At 38.2% G+C, this 18,563-nt stretch overlaps 1 protein-coding gene across 1 annotated transcript in view; it reads left to right on the top strand.

Moving 5' to 3' along the window:
- CNTN5 (contactin 5) overlaps positions 1–18,563 on the top strand; it is a 1,555,907-nt gene that overhangs the window by 1,490,612 nt on the left and 46,732 nt on the right. Inside the window, exons 20-21 of the mRNA XM_043481782.1 lie at positions 2,116–2,350; positions 13,822–13,931. Coding sequence (XP_043337717.1) covers positions 2,116–2,350; positions 13,822–13,931 — 345 coding nt within the window. The remainder of the gene's footprint in view (positions 1–2,115; positions 2,351–13,821; positions 13,932–18,563) is intronic.

The following is an 18,563-nucleotide window of genomic DNA, read 5'->3' as shown; positions in this document are numbered from 1 at the left end:
ATTTTGTGGGCTAAAATCACTGAGGGTTTTCTGGAGTAGAGCCTGGGTTATCTCATTTATCCCATACAATAATTCTACTAGTGGTGATAATTTTCCCAGCTTTCTAAATGATGAAACCGATACACAGTTTGAGTACTTTCCTGAGAAACAGTAGAATTGGGATATTTATAACAAAATCCTTGTTCTTTTGTATCCCTCACCATCTGACCTCCAAAAATCCTTCTGTCAAAGTAAAAGAGTGGGGGGAAAGCCTGTGAGAGGTACACTTATTTTACATAAAGCTACTTTCCTTCTCTGATGTTAACTTACTCTATTATCAAATATAGCTTTGTAGATCATAGATCAATGCCTTAGAAAGTGGAGATGGAAGTGCCTATTGGAGAAAGCTGAACTGATCCCTGACCAACTCAAAGAACAATGAAAGAGTATACAAAACTATAGAGAAAAACACATCCTCTGACCTGTTCCTCTGTTCAATCTCTTCTTCAATAAAACTTTATGTCTTGTTTTTGATTTCTGCGGAGGTATTAACTTCCCAATTCCTGACCTTCACTGAGATCATATCTCTCGAAATGGAATTGCCTTCCCTGTCAGTTTTGTGTCTTACTCAGCCTGGGCTACTGTAACAAAAATGCTGTAGACTGGGTGGCTTAGAAGCAATAGAAATTTATTTCTCACAGTTTTGGATGCTGGAAGCCCAGTTCTAGAAGGCACGGGGCGGGGTGGGGGGGGGGCGGTTCAGGCTTAGTGAGGGCCTACTTTCTGGTGCTTATAGCACCATCTTCTCACTGTGTCCTCGTCTGGCAGAGAGGCAGAAGAGCTCTCTAGAGTCTCTATTATTAGGACACTAATCTGACTCATGAGTACTCCATCCTGATAACTAAATCACCTACCAAAAATCCATCTCCTAATACAATCACATGGGGTTGGGAGAGGGGAGTGGTTAGGAATTATCACATAAATTGGTGGGGTAGGGGAGAGGATATAAACATTTAGTATATAGTACTTTGATATGATAGGCTTTGTCTCTTTTCCTCCATTTAACACATAGTTTTTCCTCAAATCAAAATTTTTTTAAAAAAACTAACAAACATTTGTGTGTGTTAAATTGCTTGAATCATGTCCAACTCTTTGCAACCCTATGGACAGTAGCTTTCCAGGCTCCTCTGTCCATGGGATTCTACAGGCAAGAATACTAGAATGGGTAACCATGCCCTCCTCCAGGAGATCTTCCCAACCCAGGGATCAAACCTTCAGCTCCTGAGACTCCTACATTGTCAGCAGATTCCTTACTGCTAAGCCACCATCTATTGGATATCTATTTGTCAAACAATGTCCTAGGCAATGGCTGGTAACTGCTTCATTGACTAACTAGTTAATCTCAATTACTATTTTCTATGGTATGCAATTGATGCCCATTTAACAAATTTAAATGTGGGAATTCTCTGGCAGTCCAGCGGTTAGGGTTCCAGTCTGCCACTGCAGAGGATATGGGTTGGGGAACTATGATTCGGTATACGATGCCATGTGACCAAAAAAATAAAAATTAAAGAATTTAAATATAAGGCATATAGTACAAGCTTCTTGAGCATATACTGTATTCTAATTATTCTAATTTTTCACATTAGTAAAGCACAAAAGTATTTAAGAAAAATACTAAAGAAAGAAAAACAATAAAGGTCTTACATTAATTTCTCCAAAATTTTCTGAGCAAAGACCTCTGCAGAGCATTACCAGGGACAAGATTTTCCCAACCACCAGACCATGTGACAGTTTTCACCAACATGTTAAATTCTAGTGTGGAATCCAAGGACCTTTGTTTCATATACATGACTAATTGGAGTAAATTTGTCTCACTTCAGGAGTTTTCAGTACTCTTGATGATTTTCTTAAATATCAACTGATACCATTTAATTTTTTATCCTTTACCTTTAAAGCCTTTTAAATTTCCAACAACTGCCAAGTGATTATGTTATGTTGGCTTTCAATGTACTAGAAAGTTTGGAGAATCTCTTTTGTTCTAGTTATCTATAATATAAAAATTTAAAAATTGGAATAAATAGGTTTTTTTAACCAGTTATTTTGCTGATAATTAATTGCATTTTTCTTCTCTAGCCAGTATCTGAAGAGTTTCAGAATGGGGAAGGCTTTGGCTATATTGTGGCTTTCAGGCCAAATGGAACACGTGGCTGGAAGGAAAAAATGGTGACATCCTCTGAAGCTTCAAAATTCATCTATCGAGATGAAAGTGTCCCTCCTCTTACTCCCTTTGAAGTGAAGGTTGGAGTTTATAACAATAAAGGGGATGGACCCTTCAGTCAAATTGTTGTCATATGTTCAGCTGAAGGAGGTCAGTTTTATCATCCTTATTTTCATTTAACATTTTAATATTTTGTTTTGGCAACTGAATGTGACATTATTGTATTATTAGAAAATACAGATTACCAAAAGAGAAAATAAAAAAACCCATAAAACAAAACTTATCCATAGATCCACTAAACTTTTTAGATATATTTTTCCAAAATTTTTCCAAAAAAGTTTTATTGACAAAAATTGATCATTCCATATATTAATACTTTGCTTTATGTTTTTCATGCCCCACTGATATATGGCAAACATCTTTCCATGATAATAACAATATTAGTAATGCCTGTTATGTAGTCTATTCTGTGAATGTATGGACATTTAACCATTTTTCTTTGGTTTTGAAATTTAGATCATTTTCCATTTTAACTGACAAAAATTTAAATTTATATCAAATGAATTTAAATAAATACTCCAATAAATATTTGTTACTAACATCATACACAAAACATTGTATGATAAAGAAGTATCAGACAGGAGTTTTTGTTGAAAGCTTTTCACACATGGTATCATTAAATCCTCACAACAATCTTGATTAACAGGCATTATAATCCCCATTGTAAGGAAAGAGAAATTGAAGCTCAGAAAAATTAAGAAACTTCCTGAAAAAAATTGCATAGTTTGTAATTGAAAATTAAACCCATTGCTGCCAATCATTAAATCCTTGGTTTGTCTATAGCAAACTGCCATCATATGCAAAACCTTGTTCAAGCTCAATATAAAACTGCTGCTAAGTCACTTCAGTCATATAAAACCACTAGGTAGTGAAACTGATAAACATCTTTTACTATTGTGATTATATAGCTATTATTCACTTAATACCATTGTATCATGATTAGTCAACAGAAAATAATAGAATTCTGTATCATTAAAACTACCATTTAACAGGAAAAAAACTACCAGATGGGCAGGACCTGAGCAGTATACCCATTTTATAGACTGTAAGACATTGCATTTACTTGCAGGGCCAACTGAAATTCTGCGCTTGAATTGAAGAAAGACTATGACATTATTCATGGTTATAGTCAATAGTTAGTAGTGGTAGAGTGCCAACTCAGCTTTCTACATCAAAATCTTTGGTTTGTTCAGGTTTAATACAAAAATGCATTTTCTGAGAGGAAGCTAGACAGAACTAACTCCCCAAAGTTAGTTTTTGCACAAAGTCTTTCTTCAAGCGCAGAATTTCAGTTGGCCCTGAAAATAAATACAATGCCTTACAGTCCCTAAACTTGACAGCCAACTGAACTAATGTCCCACCAGAGACAGCACAGATTTGACCTTCCAAACAATTACTGCTTTTATAAACTGACCCTTTTATTCCTTTGTGTCCACATGTGTGACTTGAATAGATCAAGAGGATCATCAGTCTTTTTTGATACTGGGCATTCATGGGGGTAAATAAATAACTTCTTTTGAATATTGAAATGCAAAGGTAGTGTCTGATTTATGTAAGATGTAGTTTTTCAGTTACCAGCTCCTTTGTATTTTGTGACATAGAGGCAAATTTTGAAGCAGAAGTAGAAAATTTACCCTAGTATAAGAATGACCAAGGAAGTGAAGAGTCAAGTAACACCAAACAACTACAAGTGTCCTGATGAGATATTCACGCACTTGTTGTTGTTTCGTCACTAAGTTCTGTCCAACTCTGTGTCACCCCAGGGACTGTAGCCTACCAGACTCCTCTGTCCATGAGATTTCCCAGGCAAGAATACTGGAATGGGTTGCCATTTTCTTTTCCAGGGGATCTTCCTGACCTGGGAATCGAACCTGCATCTTCTACATTGGCAGATGGATCCTTTATCTTTGAGCCACTGGGGAAGTCCATTCATGTACTTAGCGTCTCAAATTTGTAATGTGTTTTCAGATAGTATAGCCAGTCTCCATGTTACTTATATTAACTCTTACAATTAAATGTGAGGTAGGAATCTCAAGTTGCAATTTACTGTTAGGAAACTGAGGCTCAGAGGCTAAGGCTAACATGCTAAATTCAACCCAGCTCAGGACAATAGTTGTAACTTTTGTAACTCTAGTAACTGTAGTTACTTAAGTAACTCAGTAAGTTACTTAAGTAAGCTACTTAAGTGCAGTAAGTGACAGGACTAGGGTTTGAACCCAGGTCTGTATGACTCCAAAACTAATGCGTTTAGTCACTACCCTGTATCATCTTATCAGGAATGTTTTTAATAATATTTTGCTACTGTTTTATGCTACTGTATGTAATATTTTGTATCACTTGTTATGCACATGGCCCAAAAGGTCACATGAGATGAACTGTAGAGGTTTTTGAACATGATTTGCATGGTAACACCAGTGCTGCCTTTGAGAAATCCAAATTTATACATTCCTTGTCAACATTTGCTTTGAAATTGTAGTAGCCACCATTGGTTGTTTACCCTATTTCCGTACACTTGAAACGGTTGCCTTTAGAGATTCCTCTTTCTAGTGAGATAGAAAATATGCACATTTTCAAAGACACTGAAGCTGTTGCTATAACATATTTCATAGTAACACTTCATTTATTTTGGCTGACTGAAATATGAAAGATATAAGGAAAATTAAATCTGGATAGAGTCTGCCTTTGTTCTGAAAACAAAATTAAAACATATATTTAGCATTTGCTCACTAATTAAATTTACCAACTTGGAGCTTCATGTGTAAATTTTAATAGAGCTTTAGCACCGTTACATTGTGTCAACCAGGAAAAGCAGGATAATGGAAGGAAGACAGAGTATTTGCCTGGAGTGGGCAAAGCTTCAGGTGGAAGCTCACACTAACTTGAAAGCCTTTGGCAGTTTTTTCACCTCTCTGAGCCTTGCTTTCTTCCACTTTAGAAGTGGAAATCTATAATATTGCTGGGAGCCATTACAAATCTAAGGCTGAAATTCTGTTATTCTATTTTCTGAAAAATTCTTTCACATTTTAGTTGTCGCAGAATAGGCAGTAATAATAGATTAACTTTTGTTCTAGAATAAAATCAGGGAAGGGACTTGCCTGGTGGTCCAGTGGCTAAAGCTCCAAGCTCCCAATGCAGGAGTCCTGGCTTCAATCCCTCGTCAAGCAGCTAGATCCCATGTGTTGCAACTAAGACCCAGCGAAGTATAATGAGTGATTTTGGGCTTCCCAGCTGGCACAGTGGTAAAGAATCTGCCTGCCAAAGCAGGAGAAGCAAGAGACATGGGTTTGATCCCTGGGTCCGTAAGATCCCCTGAAGTAGGAAATGGCAGCTCACTCCAGTATTCTGGCCTGGAGAATCCCAGGGACAGAGGAGCCTGACTGGCTATAGTTCATGTGGTAGCAAAGACTCAGACATGATTGAGCACACACACACAAACAGGGAAATCAACATCCTTTTTAGTCACTTGGCAAACTACTGGAAAAGGAATGAACGTTTTCAAGATTGGACAATTTTAAAAAGAGTCAAGGGCTGTAATAAACTAGTAAAACTAGAGTGGAGTGCTCATGCCAGAGCAGATTCGTCTTGTCCATGTCCGTGGATGTTCACAGTGAGCCCTTGGCATCATACTCTTGCCCAAAGCCCAGATATCTCATGGAGACTGTACTTCTCCATAAGACCAATTCCATTTCATTGTTCTTCCATTAACCTAGTCCACCTTTTATCACCTCAAAAGCCCTCTTTATTCTTAAATAAAGTGAAGAACAAGAGCAGGGGACTGGTTTTCTATCCCTATTTCTGGGTATAGTTGCTTCCCTTCATTCTTGACGCAGCTACTCATCCAGGGTACCACGAAGAAGGTATCGCCTTTTCAGAGCTGACACCAAGCCCCGAAGAGAAAGGTGCCAGGTGCCATATCAAACGCAGCCACCAGATTTCATGTTGATGGAGGGAAGCACAGAACGGAAGGACTTCAAGGCACTCCTGACAGTACTAGCTCTCAACCCAGTTCCCCTGGCACATTGACAACGGATGACATTCACATCCAGAGCACACTTCCATAAGTGCTTATATGCATTTGCCATGCCCTTAGTCTTTTTCCTTTCCTCTCAAGAAAACTATTGGAATGAGTGAGGCATGCATTATTGAAGGCAAAACATTGAATGTGATCTGTTATAGAAGGAATCATCCTTTATACACATAGATACTTAGTAAATCACTTAGGAAATGACTCTCACCCCTCGAAGGTTGACTATTGCCCTAAAGTACTGTCAGAAATTACTGGGCTTCCCTAGTGACTCAGAAGGTAAAAAAGAGTCCACCTGCAATGCAGGAGATCTCGGTTTGACCCCTGAGTAGGGGGGATCCCCTGGAGAAGGGAATGGCAACCCACTCCAGTATTCTGGCCTGGAAAATTCCATGGACAGAGGAGCCTGGTGGGCTACAGTCTACGGAGTCACAAAGAGTTGGACACGACTGAGTGACTAACACTTTCCCTGTCAGAAAACTTCCAGATGTTTGTTGTTTTTTTTTTCCTGTTAATACCCTTGAGACGCTGAAACCTTTCAAGGTTTACACAGTGGAAGTAACCCTGAATGACTCTTTCAGTGACAGGCAGCAGCTCATATAAAGCCAGAGGAAAGAGGTTTGCCTGCTTGGACTTCCATGCGTCGTAGACATGTACCATTATCTCTATCCTTTGAACCAAGCAAAAGTTATGTGGATTCCAACCCTGATTTGACTTCAGGTCTCAGGGTATGGTATAATCCAGGGGTCCCCCCCTCCAGGATCTAATCCCTGATGATTTGAGATGGAGCGGATGTAATAGTAATAAAGGAAATAAAGTGCACAATGAACATAAGGCACTTGAATCATCCTGAAACCATCCCCGACCCTGTCCTTGAGAAAACTGTCTTCCATAAAATGGGTCCCTGCTGCCAAAAATGTGGGGGACCACACCATGCAATACTCTCATATTGGAAACAATCCTATTTTTTAAAAAAGAATAGCAAAGTTCCAACATAACTGACTTTAAAGTGCATAGTACAAATGATAAAAAGCAAAATTTTTCCAACATGAGAAATCAAATCAGTCTTAATTTCCCCATCTTTAGAAATACCTTTTAATTAAAGTTATATCTGTTTTCCACTTATTTCTTGTTACTATAGTTTTGGAAAGAAACTGAGAATTCAATACATCCAATAGAAAATTAGAGGGAACTTTAATATAGATTAATTGTAGGTTGAAAGCTTTATTTATACTTAATGTGTGTTAGCCTTTTCTAGTTTTTTTTTGGGAGGGGGTGTCTTTTCCCTTATATGGAAAAAATGTGTGTCTTTTACTTTTTATTAAAGTCAGAAGCTTCTTCTTGCTTCCAGAAAAGGATATGCAATTATCCTCTTGCAAATTGAGCTACCACAGCTCAAATTAAAACCTGACTTTCATGGGGTGTTATTCTGCAGATCAGTCCTGAGCTGAAACTGAGCTCAGTGGGATTTATGTGAACTTGAAAATTAATAAATTGGCATATTAGTTGTAAAATACAAGGAATAATTTCCTGACTTTGCCAGATGATCCATTTGGATTAGTGCCTATAAAAGTTCAACTACAGCTGTCTTCACTGAATTTTTAAATAATGAAGCCATAGCCCTTCTCCCAAGGAGTTTATTAAACTGTCCTTTGATTAATGGTGTTGCCCACTCCTCCTGGGAAGTCAAATGTATAATCAATATTACAAGCCCATCCCCCCATATTACTTGGAGAACTCAAGCTGATAGGTCACTTAACATAAATGTATCATCTAAATTCATGAACATTGCAATGCTGTACAATATTTTTAATATAATTCAATTCAGTTCAGTTCAGTTGCTCAGCTGTGTCCAACTCTTTGCGACCCGATAGACTGCAACACGCCAGGCTTTCCTGTCCATCACCAACTCCTGGAGCTTACTCAAACTCATGTCCATAAAGTTGGTGATGCATCTCTCAGAATCAGGGTCTTTTCCAGTGAGTCAGCTCTTCACACCAGGTGGCCAAAATACCAGAGCTTCAGCTTCAACATCAGTCCTTCTAATGAATATTCAGGACCAATTTCCTTTAGGATGGGGTGGTTGGATCTCCTTGCAGTCCAAGGGACTCTCAAGAGTCTTCTCCAACACCACAGTTCAAAAGCATCAATTCTTTGGCACTCAACTTTCTTTATAGTCCAACTCTCACATCCATACATGACTACTGGAAAAACCATAGTTTTGACTGGATGGATCTCTAGTCGGCCTGTCCACTTTATATCCCAAGACTGGAGTGAAGGAGCCAGCCATGGTCTAATTAATATCATCATAAGTGGAAAAAAAAAATCTTTAAAAATCTTTGAATTTTTAGACATAATGCTAGTATAATCTCAGAAATAAGTCCATAAATTTTAATCAAAATTTCCAAGTATAACAGACAGAAGTAAGAGTGGTGAGAAACATCCTGGCATTTACAAATCAGGAGAGTTTCAGAGATGCCTGAATATAAGATCTATGAGGAGCAGTGTAGCTGTGATGCAAAATTATTAAAAAAAAAAAATTCCAGGAAATAGGAATAAAAGGAGTTGATAGTAAGTCTGTAACAGACTTAAGTAGGAGATGATGGGGGTTCAGGTGGGATTCCTGATGACTCAGTGGTAAAAAATCTGCCTGCCAATGCAGGAGAAACAGGAGACCTCAGTTTGACCCCTGGGTCAGGAAGATCTCCTGGAGGAGACCTTGGCATGGCTGCCCATTCCAATATTCTTGCCTGGAGAATCTCATAGACAGAGGTGCCTGGTAGGCTATAGTCCACAGGGCTGCAAGCAGTCCAACACGCCTGACGCAACTGAGCACAAGCCCAGGGCTTCCAGTAGTTTCTGGCAAGACTGAGAGAGGCCAAGCGAGGGTTCCGATATCAGTATTCCTGAGATAAGTTAGGTGTGGAGGGCAAGGAGAAGAAAACACGGCAGGATAAAGCAGTGTAAACCCAGAGTGTACACATAGATGTGTGCACAGAAGCAAAACAGAGTGACGGTCAGAGCCCGACCGACTGCCTTGCTCAATTCCTCTTTCTGCCTCTAGCAGCTATGCAACTTTGGGCAAGTTGCTTAACCTCCTGTTCCCGGATTTCCTCATCTGAAAAATGGTGGTCCTGATAGTAGGTGTGTTGGGAGGATGCATTAATACATTTAAAGAATTTTAAATAAGGCTTGGCATATATCAAATCTTCAATCAGTGGCAGTTATTATTATTACCTTTGGTTATTCCCCCCTCCTCATCTATTTTGCTTGTTATTTTTTGTTTGTTTTAGTCTTACTCTGTCAGTTACTTGTCCATTCATCTGTCAGTTACTTGGAAACAACTGTGCAGCAAGAGAGTGAACTATATATTCTCCTGTAAAAATCTCTTCCACCCCCCAAATTACCCTAAGAGAGAGAGAATGAGCCAGCTGCCTCCTTGGTGCAATGTAAAAACAACAAAAGAGAGAGCACTTGAGATCTGAGTTCTACTTGGAACTCTTTGAGATCTAGAAGAAGAGTTTAGATAAATCAACAAGGTTCTATGCCACTTTTTGCATTTGCAAAATGAAAGCATGAATTTAAAACATAGATTCATAACTCAAAACCTAAAGAGATCAGGTAAGAAATATAAATAAGTGAAGTAGTCCCAGAAGTGAGACCATAGGGAGTGGTGGAGAATCTGGCAAACTAAAAGAGCATGCCCTAACTAATGGGACGAATTGATAGCTCTCATCTACCAATATCCAAGGAGTCAGACTTGGTATCACCCATTTTTCCTAGAATAAGCCACAAATTCTTATTTTAAATGAATTGTTGGAATTAATCAATTTAATACATTACTTGGGCAAACAAAGCATGGCTGAAGATCCTTTGGTCATCCATATGTGAGCATAGATCCAAGGGACTTTCTAAAATTCTTCCTGGTTGTGACTCTTCATAATTCAAATACAATGGGATGCCCAAACAGGACATCTAGTTTCAATCCAAAGCAAACATCCCATGATCTAGTCAGCTACTTTTTAAATTTTTAGTTTAATTGGAGAATAATTGTTTCACACTGTTGTGCTGATTTCTGCCATACAGCATGCATAAGCTACATGTATACACATATCCCCTGCTTTTGAGCCTCCCTCCCACCCCGGCATCTTACTCCTATAGATTGTCACAGAGTACCAATCTGAGTTCCCTGTGTTATGTGGCAACTTCCCACTAACTATCTGATAGGTGGTAATATGTATCTTTCAATGCTACTGTCTCAATCAGTCCCACCTTCTCCTTTCCCCGCTGTGCTCACAAGTTCATTCTCTACATCTGTGTCTCTAGTCCTGCCCTGCAAATAGGTTCGTCAGTACCATTGTTCTAGATTCCACATATATGTGTTAATATATGATATTTGTTTTTCTCTTTATGACATACTTCACTCTGTACAACAGGCTCTAGGTTCATCCACCTCAACTGAGTTGACTCAAATTCATTCTTTTTCATGCTTAGTAATATTCCATTTTATATATGTACCACAACTTCCTTATCCATTCATCTTGTCTGCAGACAAACTTTTTGATACACATGAAAATGTTCACTAACTAATAAACAGTGCAAATTGAAACTTTTGGAAATAAATTGAATGAGGTCACCTTTTTACCAGAGAAGGCAATGGCAACCCACTCCAGTACTCTTGCCTGAAAAATCCCATGGACAGAGGAGCCTGGTAGGCTGCAGTCCATGAGGTCGCGAAGAGTCAGACACGACTGAGCAACTTCACTTCACTTTTCACTTTCATGCATTGGAGAAGGAAATGGCAATCAACTCCAGTGTTCTTGCCTGGAGAATCTCAGGGACGGTGGAGCCTGGTGGACTGATGTCTCTGGGGTTGCACAGAGTTGGACACGACTGAAGTGACTTAGCAGCAGCAAGAGCAGCACCTTTTTACATGCTTAAATTTTCAATGCAGGTCAGCATGGTTATATTTGATACTGGCCAGAATACTGGAGTGGGTGGGTAGCCGTTCCCTTCTCCAGGGTATCGAACCCAGGTCTCCCACATTGCAGGTGGATTCTTTACCAGTCAAGCCACAAGAGAAGCCCAACAATACTGGAGTGATTGGCCTATCCCTTCTCCAGTGGATCTTCTGAACCCAGGAATATAACCAGGGTCTCCTGCATTACAAGAGCTATCAGAGAAACCCCAATGCTTGATATTATTTACATCTAGAAGGTGAAACAAATAAAAATTTACTGTTCAACTCTTGTTTCATTGACCCTCATTTAATTAGCTGTGACCATTGATCCAAGTGACTTTCTAATATTGCATATTTAGCCCCTGTGAGTGCAATTGTGGAATGCCTTTTTATGTTTGACATTGATTTAAAAACCTTAGAGCTTTTAAACAGAAATTAGGGTGCTAGTTTGGGAAATAATTTTCTGAATATTTTTCTTTATTTCTTACCCTTTTAAAACTTCCATCATTCTGCTTTAAAAAGTACTTAAACTGTGTAGTGCTACAGAAAGCTGAGAGAGAAATTTCTTTCTCTAAAGGTAGAGATAGAAATCCAACCACGTATTTTGTGCTTCTGAAATTATTTATCTCCTTGCAATCTTCTTTGGCAAAGATATAATTACCTTAATAAAAAAAAATGTTGAAAAAGGCATTTGGCACACAAATCTCTGCAGTGCATTCACTGAAAAGATAAGCAAAACTCCTTCTAAATAACAAATGATATTTAAAGAGTGGCTTTCTTTGAAATAAATCATATCCTAAATCTGGGAGATCAGATTATACACACTTAAGAACATGAGCATTTCCTTTCATTTACTTACAAAATCAAGAATTTTAGCTCCTGTTAAATAGCGATGAAAAAATTGTTGCAAGTTTGCTGATCAGAATTCTAGGATAGAATAAAATTAGAAGCTTTTCCCATTTTTTTTTAAATGGTAGATGCACAAATAACAGGCAGTCGGAAAGTGGGGTGTGGGAAACCACTGAGCAAAATATAATAAAATAAAAGATATTTAAAGGACAGAATGAGAAATTGCAAATTATACCATGGCAGAAACTAATGTCAGCTTCTGCGTAAAGATTAATGTGAATTTATCAAAGTACTTTGTATTAATGCAAATATGGTATGTAATTTTAATGAAAGCTTGACCAAAAGAAAAACCATTGCTTAGTACAAACTTTGAAAAAGTCTTTTTTGGACTTCTTTCATAGTAACAAGGGCAGATGTTTTTTGCTTTTATTTTTTCAATTAATAATATATGAAGGCTCTCAAGGTAGGCATGTGGCCACTGTCCATCAGAAAATGAAATATTCTCAGCAAATGGCTATAATTCCCTTTATATTTCTAAAACATAAAAATCTTATTTAGAACTCTGCCTTTGCATCTGGTTGACTGAATCTAAATAGATTCATCTGAAGTCTTAGCAATGATAAGCTTCATCTGAAATCTTGGCAGTGATATGGGGTTAGAATCAAAGTCTCTACAATTTTCATGGGGTAGGAGTTTTTGACATCGACTGTGTACAGATTGGTTGAACTAAAGTATGGCCTTTATTCTGCCATTTCATTTAACGTGTGTTTGTGACACAGTATTTATGATTCAGCAATGTCAAAGCTGGAAATATTTTGTTCCTCACAAACAGTACAACCTCAAATAAAGTGCACCTCTTGATGGATGCCAGTCAGACATGATGTATTTGGGGAAAAAAAGCAAAAACTAAAACAGTGCAGAAGGTCACTGAGCATAGACACAAATGAAAAGGTGGTTTTGAGCAACAGCACCGAGACCTTCAGGGACTTTCCTTTTCAACCCATGCCAGTCTTAAAAGTCAATGCATGCCTTTTAAATATCATGATTCATAACACATTCTTTACACAATCATGGAAATGTGGCTTTGTGGTTGGAACAACAACAAAAGAAATCAAATGAAACTTAGATCCTGTTTGTACCTGCACAAGGTAAAAAGTAAAATAAGTGAAATTTTCTGAATAGATGTTTTAAGTGCCAAGAACTATGCTAGATAGTTTATATGTATTATTCCAATTAAAACTAACCTTAAAAACCTACGAGCTAAGTATTCTCAATATGTCTGATGATAGATGATGGGACTGGAGCTCAGGAAGATGTAAAGTAACTTGCCTGAAGGTAAATACTTTTCTGGAAGGCCAAAAACAACCTTAGCAAGCAAAAAAGCCAAGCCTGACTGCTAGTCCATTGTTTTGATCACTATGCTAGTCTGGCAGACAATTTAAGTCAGATAATTTAACTTCTCCAGAAACATCCTAGTTAATCCAAGGATAAAGATCTTCTTCGCTTGTCTTGCTAGATTTATTTGTCATTGGTAAGGTACTGATGAGACCTGATCTCGGAGAAATCCAAAAAGATCATCTTTTTATCTTGTGTTTTTCATAATCACCAGAGCCCTTCATTTAAAAAATCGGGTAGAAGGAAGTAACACCTGCCGTATTCAGGTGCAGTACTTTGGTAGGTGTAACCCGTTACCTCCGTGGTTTATTATTTCCATTTTCCTTCATACAGAACCCACTGCTGCTCCCACAGATGTCAAGGCTACAAGTATGTCTGTGTCAGAGATTCTTGTTGCATGGAAACATATTAAAGAGAGTCTAGGAAGACCCCAGGGATTTGAGGTATGAACAGAATTCTTGAAAATAAGCTTATTATTTCTGTTGCCATTGTTTTCTCCCAAAGAGATGGTTGGTGACACTTTAACAAGATTACATTCCTTTGAAATTTTGCTCTATGGAAAATAAGAAATATACTATTTTACTGACATATATTATGCTGCTCGTTAGCTGGCTTATTTTTCAGGATAGTAGTTTCCATGGCACCAGGCAAAGGTTTTTAAAAATTGAAAATAAATAGACCTTAAGATAAAAACCAGGACCTACCAGCTGCTATTTACCAGTATCCAATTCCAGTTAAAAATATTCTGGTGTATTTCTGTCTCATAATTTGATGTATGAAACAAGTTTTCCTTCTATACTGTTCATGGCACATCTTACCTCCTATACTAACTTCTCAAATTTGCTTGAAACTTGGTAACCTGTACCTATTTACTCAAATGGCTTTTTGTCCTTCAAATTGTGTTGTTTTTAAACATAGCTATGCCAGCCTTATAATGGTAAACATTTTATAACAATTTATTGATATCAGTAAAATTTTAGCCTCCACATGGACTCAAGGTCTGTGGGCAGAATATACAGAAGAACTGTACAAAAAAGATCTTCATGACCTAGATAAGCATGATGGTGTGATCACTCGCCTAGAGCAAGACATCCTGGAATATGAAGTCAAGTGGAACTTAGAAAGCATCACTACAAACAAAACTAGTGGAGGTGATAGAATTCCAGTTGAGCTATTTCAAATCCTGAAAGATGATGCTATGAAAGTGTTGCACTCAATATGCCAGCAAATTTGGAAAACTCAGCAGTGGCCACAGGACTGGAAAAGTCACTTTTCATTCCAATCCCAAAGAAAGGCAATGCCAAAGAATGCTCAAACTACCGCATAATTGCACTCACCTCACACTTTAATAAAGTAATGCTCATAATTCTCAAAGCCAGGTTTCAGCAATACATGAACCGTAAACTTCCAGGTGTTCAAGCTGGTTTTGGAAAAGTCAGAGGAACCAGAGATCAAAGTGCCAACATCTGCTGGATCATCGAAAAAGCAAGAGAGTTCCAGAAAAACATCTATTTCTGCTTTATTGACTATGGCAAAGCCTTCAACTGTGTGGATCACAATAAACTGTGGAAAATTAGGACAGTTAGAACTGGACATGGAACAACAGACTTGTGAACTGGAGTATGCCACAAAAACAAGATCCCAGGCTTTCAGCCCGCTCTTATTCTTGCCTTTGCCATGAGGTATAGGACTAGAGGGGTAGCTATTAAAAGGCAAAGAAGTGACATCCAACCCAAGATCTTAACTGCCTTTAAACTTTTAATGTTTACTTTTCTTCTGTTTAAACTCCCACTTAAAGAAAATCATCTTGATTTCTGAACAATGATCTAATATAGGGCTTGTATATCAACATAGTTTCCAGGCTAAAAATCACATTTCTTTACTCTATTTGTGCTTTCAAATAATGCCTAAGAGCTATTTGATTAATATACAACTAGCATTAAATAAAGATTACTGTGATTGGCAGTTTATACAATCTTACTAAGAGTTACAGCAAAGGACATTTATAGAAAAACATTACTTATAAGTATTGTGGATTTATTTCCAAAATTTTGCTTCAATTCATTATTTGGCAATAATCCAATATGTATCATAACAGGATCACATGTTTGTTTTATTAAAACTCTTTTTCTCACCATCCATGCTGCAGGGACCATGTCTGTTTAACAGTGAATCTCAGGACTGTGAATACAATGAGTATTTGTTGAATGAGGGAATACATATGCTTCACAGTCAACCCCTGTTGGTCCCTCTGTAGAAGATGTGGGAGTGGGCTTCACTGGGCCACGGCAACATCCCCCAACTGCCGAGAATGTTGGCTGTATAATGAGAATTATCCTCCACTGTTTTTACCTGAAAAGATACCTTCCTCACAATCAGGCAACCCTAGGTCAATTACACTGGCTGAAACTCGTCCCTTGATTCAAGGAGAAAATGACTTAATGCTGCAACTTTATTATCCAGAGCCTTTGTCATGTACATCAGACCACGGCTAGACTATCTGGGACCCCATTCTTGCTCAGTTCCTTCTCTTTCCCCATCCTCTTCTCCTCCTTTCCTTATAGATTTACCTGCAAGCATTCTCAATAAATCACAATGATAAAATACCTGTCTCAGGGTCTGCTTCTATGGAACCCAATCTAAAACAACTACATAAGCATAGGTCCACCTAGAATGCTGAATCAGAACATCTGGTGTACATACTTACAGAAAGTCACAAGTGTATTCTGTTGCACAGAACAGTGAGGATTCAGGCTTCCACATCTCAAAGTGGTGCTCCTCTCCCACAGCCAGATCTTCAACTTTTTTTCTCTGTCTGTACTAGTTAGCGTGACATTCATATTCCCACCATGATTCACCTGTAATAGCAGCTTTCTATCAGCTATCCCTGATAGCTCAGTTGGTAAACAATCTGCCTGCAATGCCGAATTTTTGGGTTGGAAAGATCTGCTGAAGGAGGGACAGGCTACCCACTCCAGTATTCTTGGGCTTCCCTTGTGGTTCAGCTGTCAAAGAATCTGCCTGCAGTGTGGGAGAGCTGGGTTCAATCCCTGGTTTGGGAAGATCCCCTGAAGAAGGGAAAGTCTACCCACTCCAATATTCTGACCTGGAGAATTCCATGGACTGCACGCATCCATGGGGTCCCAAAGAGTCAGATATGACTGAGAGACTTTCACTTTCAGCTTTTTCATATTCTCACCCTGATTCACCTGTAATAACAGCTTTCTATGAGGTCCTCCAGAGATCACATAAGATCTAGATTTGTGCACAATCCTTCTCTTTCTAAATATCAATCATCATTCATTCAAGAAATATTTATTGGAGGCATACTAAGTAACAGACACTCAGCTAGATGCTAGGGATAAAACAATGAGCAAATTGAAGTCCCCATCTTCATGAAGCTTATGTTGTAGTAGGAAACACAAACAATAAAGAAGCTAACAAATAAATATATGGTATAATATCAGTTGCTGATGTATACTGTGCAAAAAGAACTGTTCAAGAAGGTAGCATTGACTGTTGACTATAGAGATTTGAAGAATCACAGCTCCTGAGGTTGTGACATTTGACATGATCATATGAGAGATAGGGGGTGGGGGGCAGAGAACAGCAAACTCAAAGACTCTTACCTAAAAGCATCCAGACCTTGTTCAAAGAACAGAACAGGAATAGTATTGGTGAGATAGCAGTGGACAGCAGAGAGAGTGGTAGAGTGAAGAAAAATGGCCAGGACAAGAACAGGTTAGGTGGAGTCAGTCTTGGGAACCACAGGGACTTTAGATTTTATCTGCAGCATAAGGAAAAACCATGAAAGGATTGTGATAAAAGAAAGTCAAGTCAGGATCTGACTCATTTTAAAAGGGTCTCTTGGCCTAGAGGGTAAAGAATAGACTCTAGAGAGGAGCTCGGGAGATCAATGGAAAGACAGTCCTTCCGACGTAATGGATGATGACTTTGCTTTTAACTAGAACAGTAGCAATGGAATTGGTGACACATGACCTTTTAAGATATATTTTGAGTGGAAGTGTGACAGGATTTGATTATGAATTGGATGTGGACTATGGAAACGAGAGGCGTCAATGGTAATTCCAGAGCTATTTGACCCAAGAAACTGGGTGAATGACAAATCACTCACATACGTAAGGAAGTCATGGAGAAGAGCATATTTTAGAGAAAAAAAAGATATTAAAGATTCTGGTTTTAATTTGTTAAATTTTATAACATTTTTATTTCAAAAAAGTTATCAATTAAATCTTGCTTTAAGAGAAAGTTTAGAGATAGCGCTATCACTCTGAGGATTCATCAGTATATTAATGGTTTTTATACATGTGCTAGCTGAGATCATTGAATGTTGATAAAGATGTCTGAGAATTTAGCGCTACGGTCTCCCACCATTTGGAACAGAAGAAAGAAAGAGGATATGGCCAAAGAAATTACAGGAGACACGAAGAAGTTCAGAAGCCAAGAAAAGAATTTTTAAGAAGGCGTGTTCTACCGAGTCAAACAAAAGCTGCTAAGAAATTGAGAATGGTGAGGCCTGAGACTGCCCAATGGATGTAGCAATGCAGACCTACTGACCACAGAGATGCCGATGATCACGGTTTGACTAGAGAATAAGGTCAAAATCACTCCGGAACAACACTCAAGAGTGTCAGAGCACAAAGTTTTTGCTAAATCTATCTTATTCAAAATGACAACTTACAAGCAAAAATGGAATATCCTTAAGGATGTAAATGAATGGGGATTAATCAAATTCTGAAGCAATCATCAAAATGACTGCATTTTTAATTAAAATAAATCAAGGCAAATTCTGACAACTAGTTTTAAAGATAGAAACAGCAGAATCCATGGGCACAACAGCAGTTATACTATTTTGTAGTGCATTGTAAGTTGAAGCTTTAAAAAGATGGCATCCTGTCACAAAAAAAGAGTCAATATCTTGTTAATGGGAAAATCAAATGCATGCTTTTATGATCAGAAAATAATTAAAACATTCAGGACCACCATGGTGGTTAAAAATCCACCTTGTGGCGTGGGGCACATGGGGTACTCCCTGCTCAGGGAACTGAGTTCCC

The sequence above is a fragment of the Cervus canadensis genome, chromosome 11 (genome assembly GCF_019320065.1).
Source record: "Cervus canadensis isolate Bull #8, Minnesota chromosome 11, ASM1932006v1, whole genome shotgun sequence".
NCBI classification, from domain to species: domain Eukaryota; kingdom Metazoa; phylum Chordata; class Mammalia; order Artiodactyla; family Cervidae; genus Cervus; species Cervus canadensis.
This window is presented reverse-complemented; position numbering and strand designations above follow the sequence as displayed.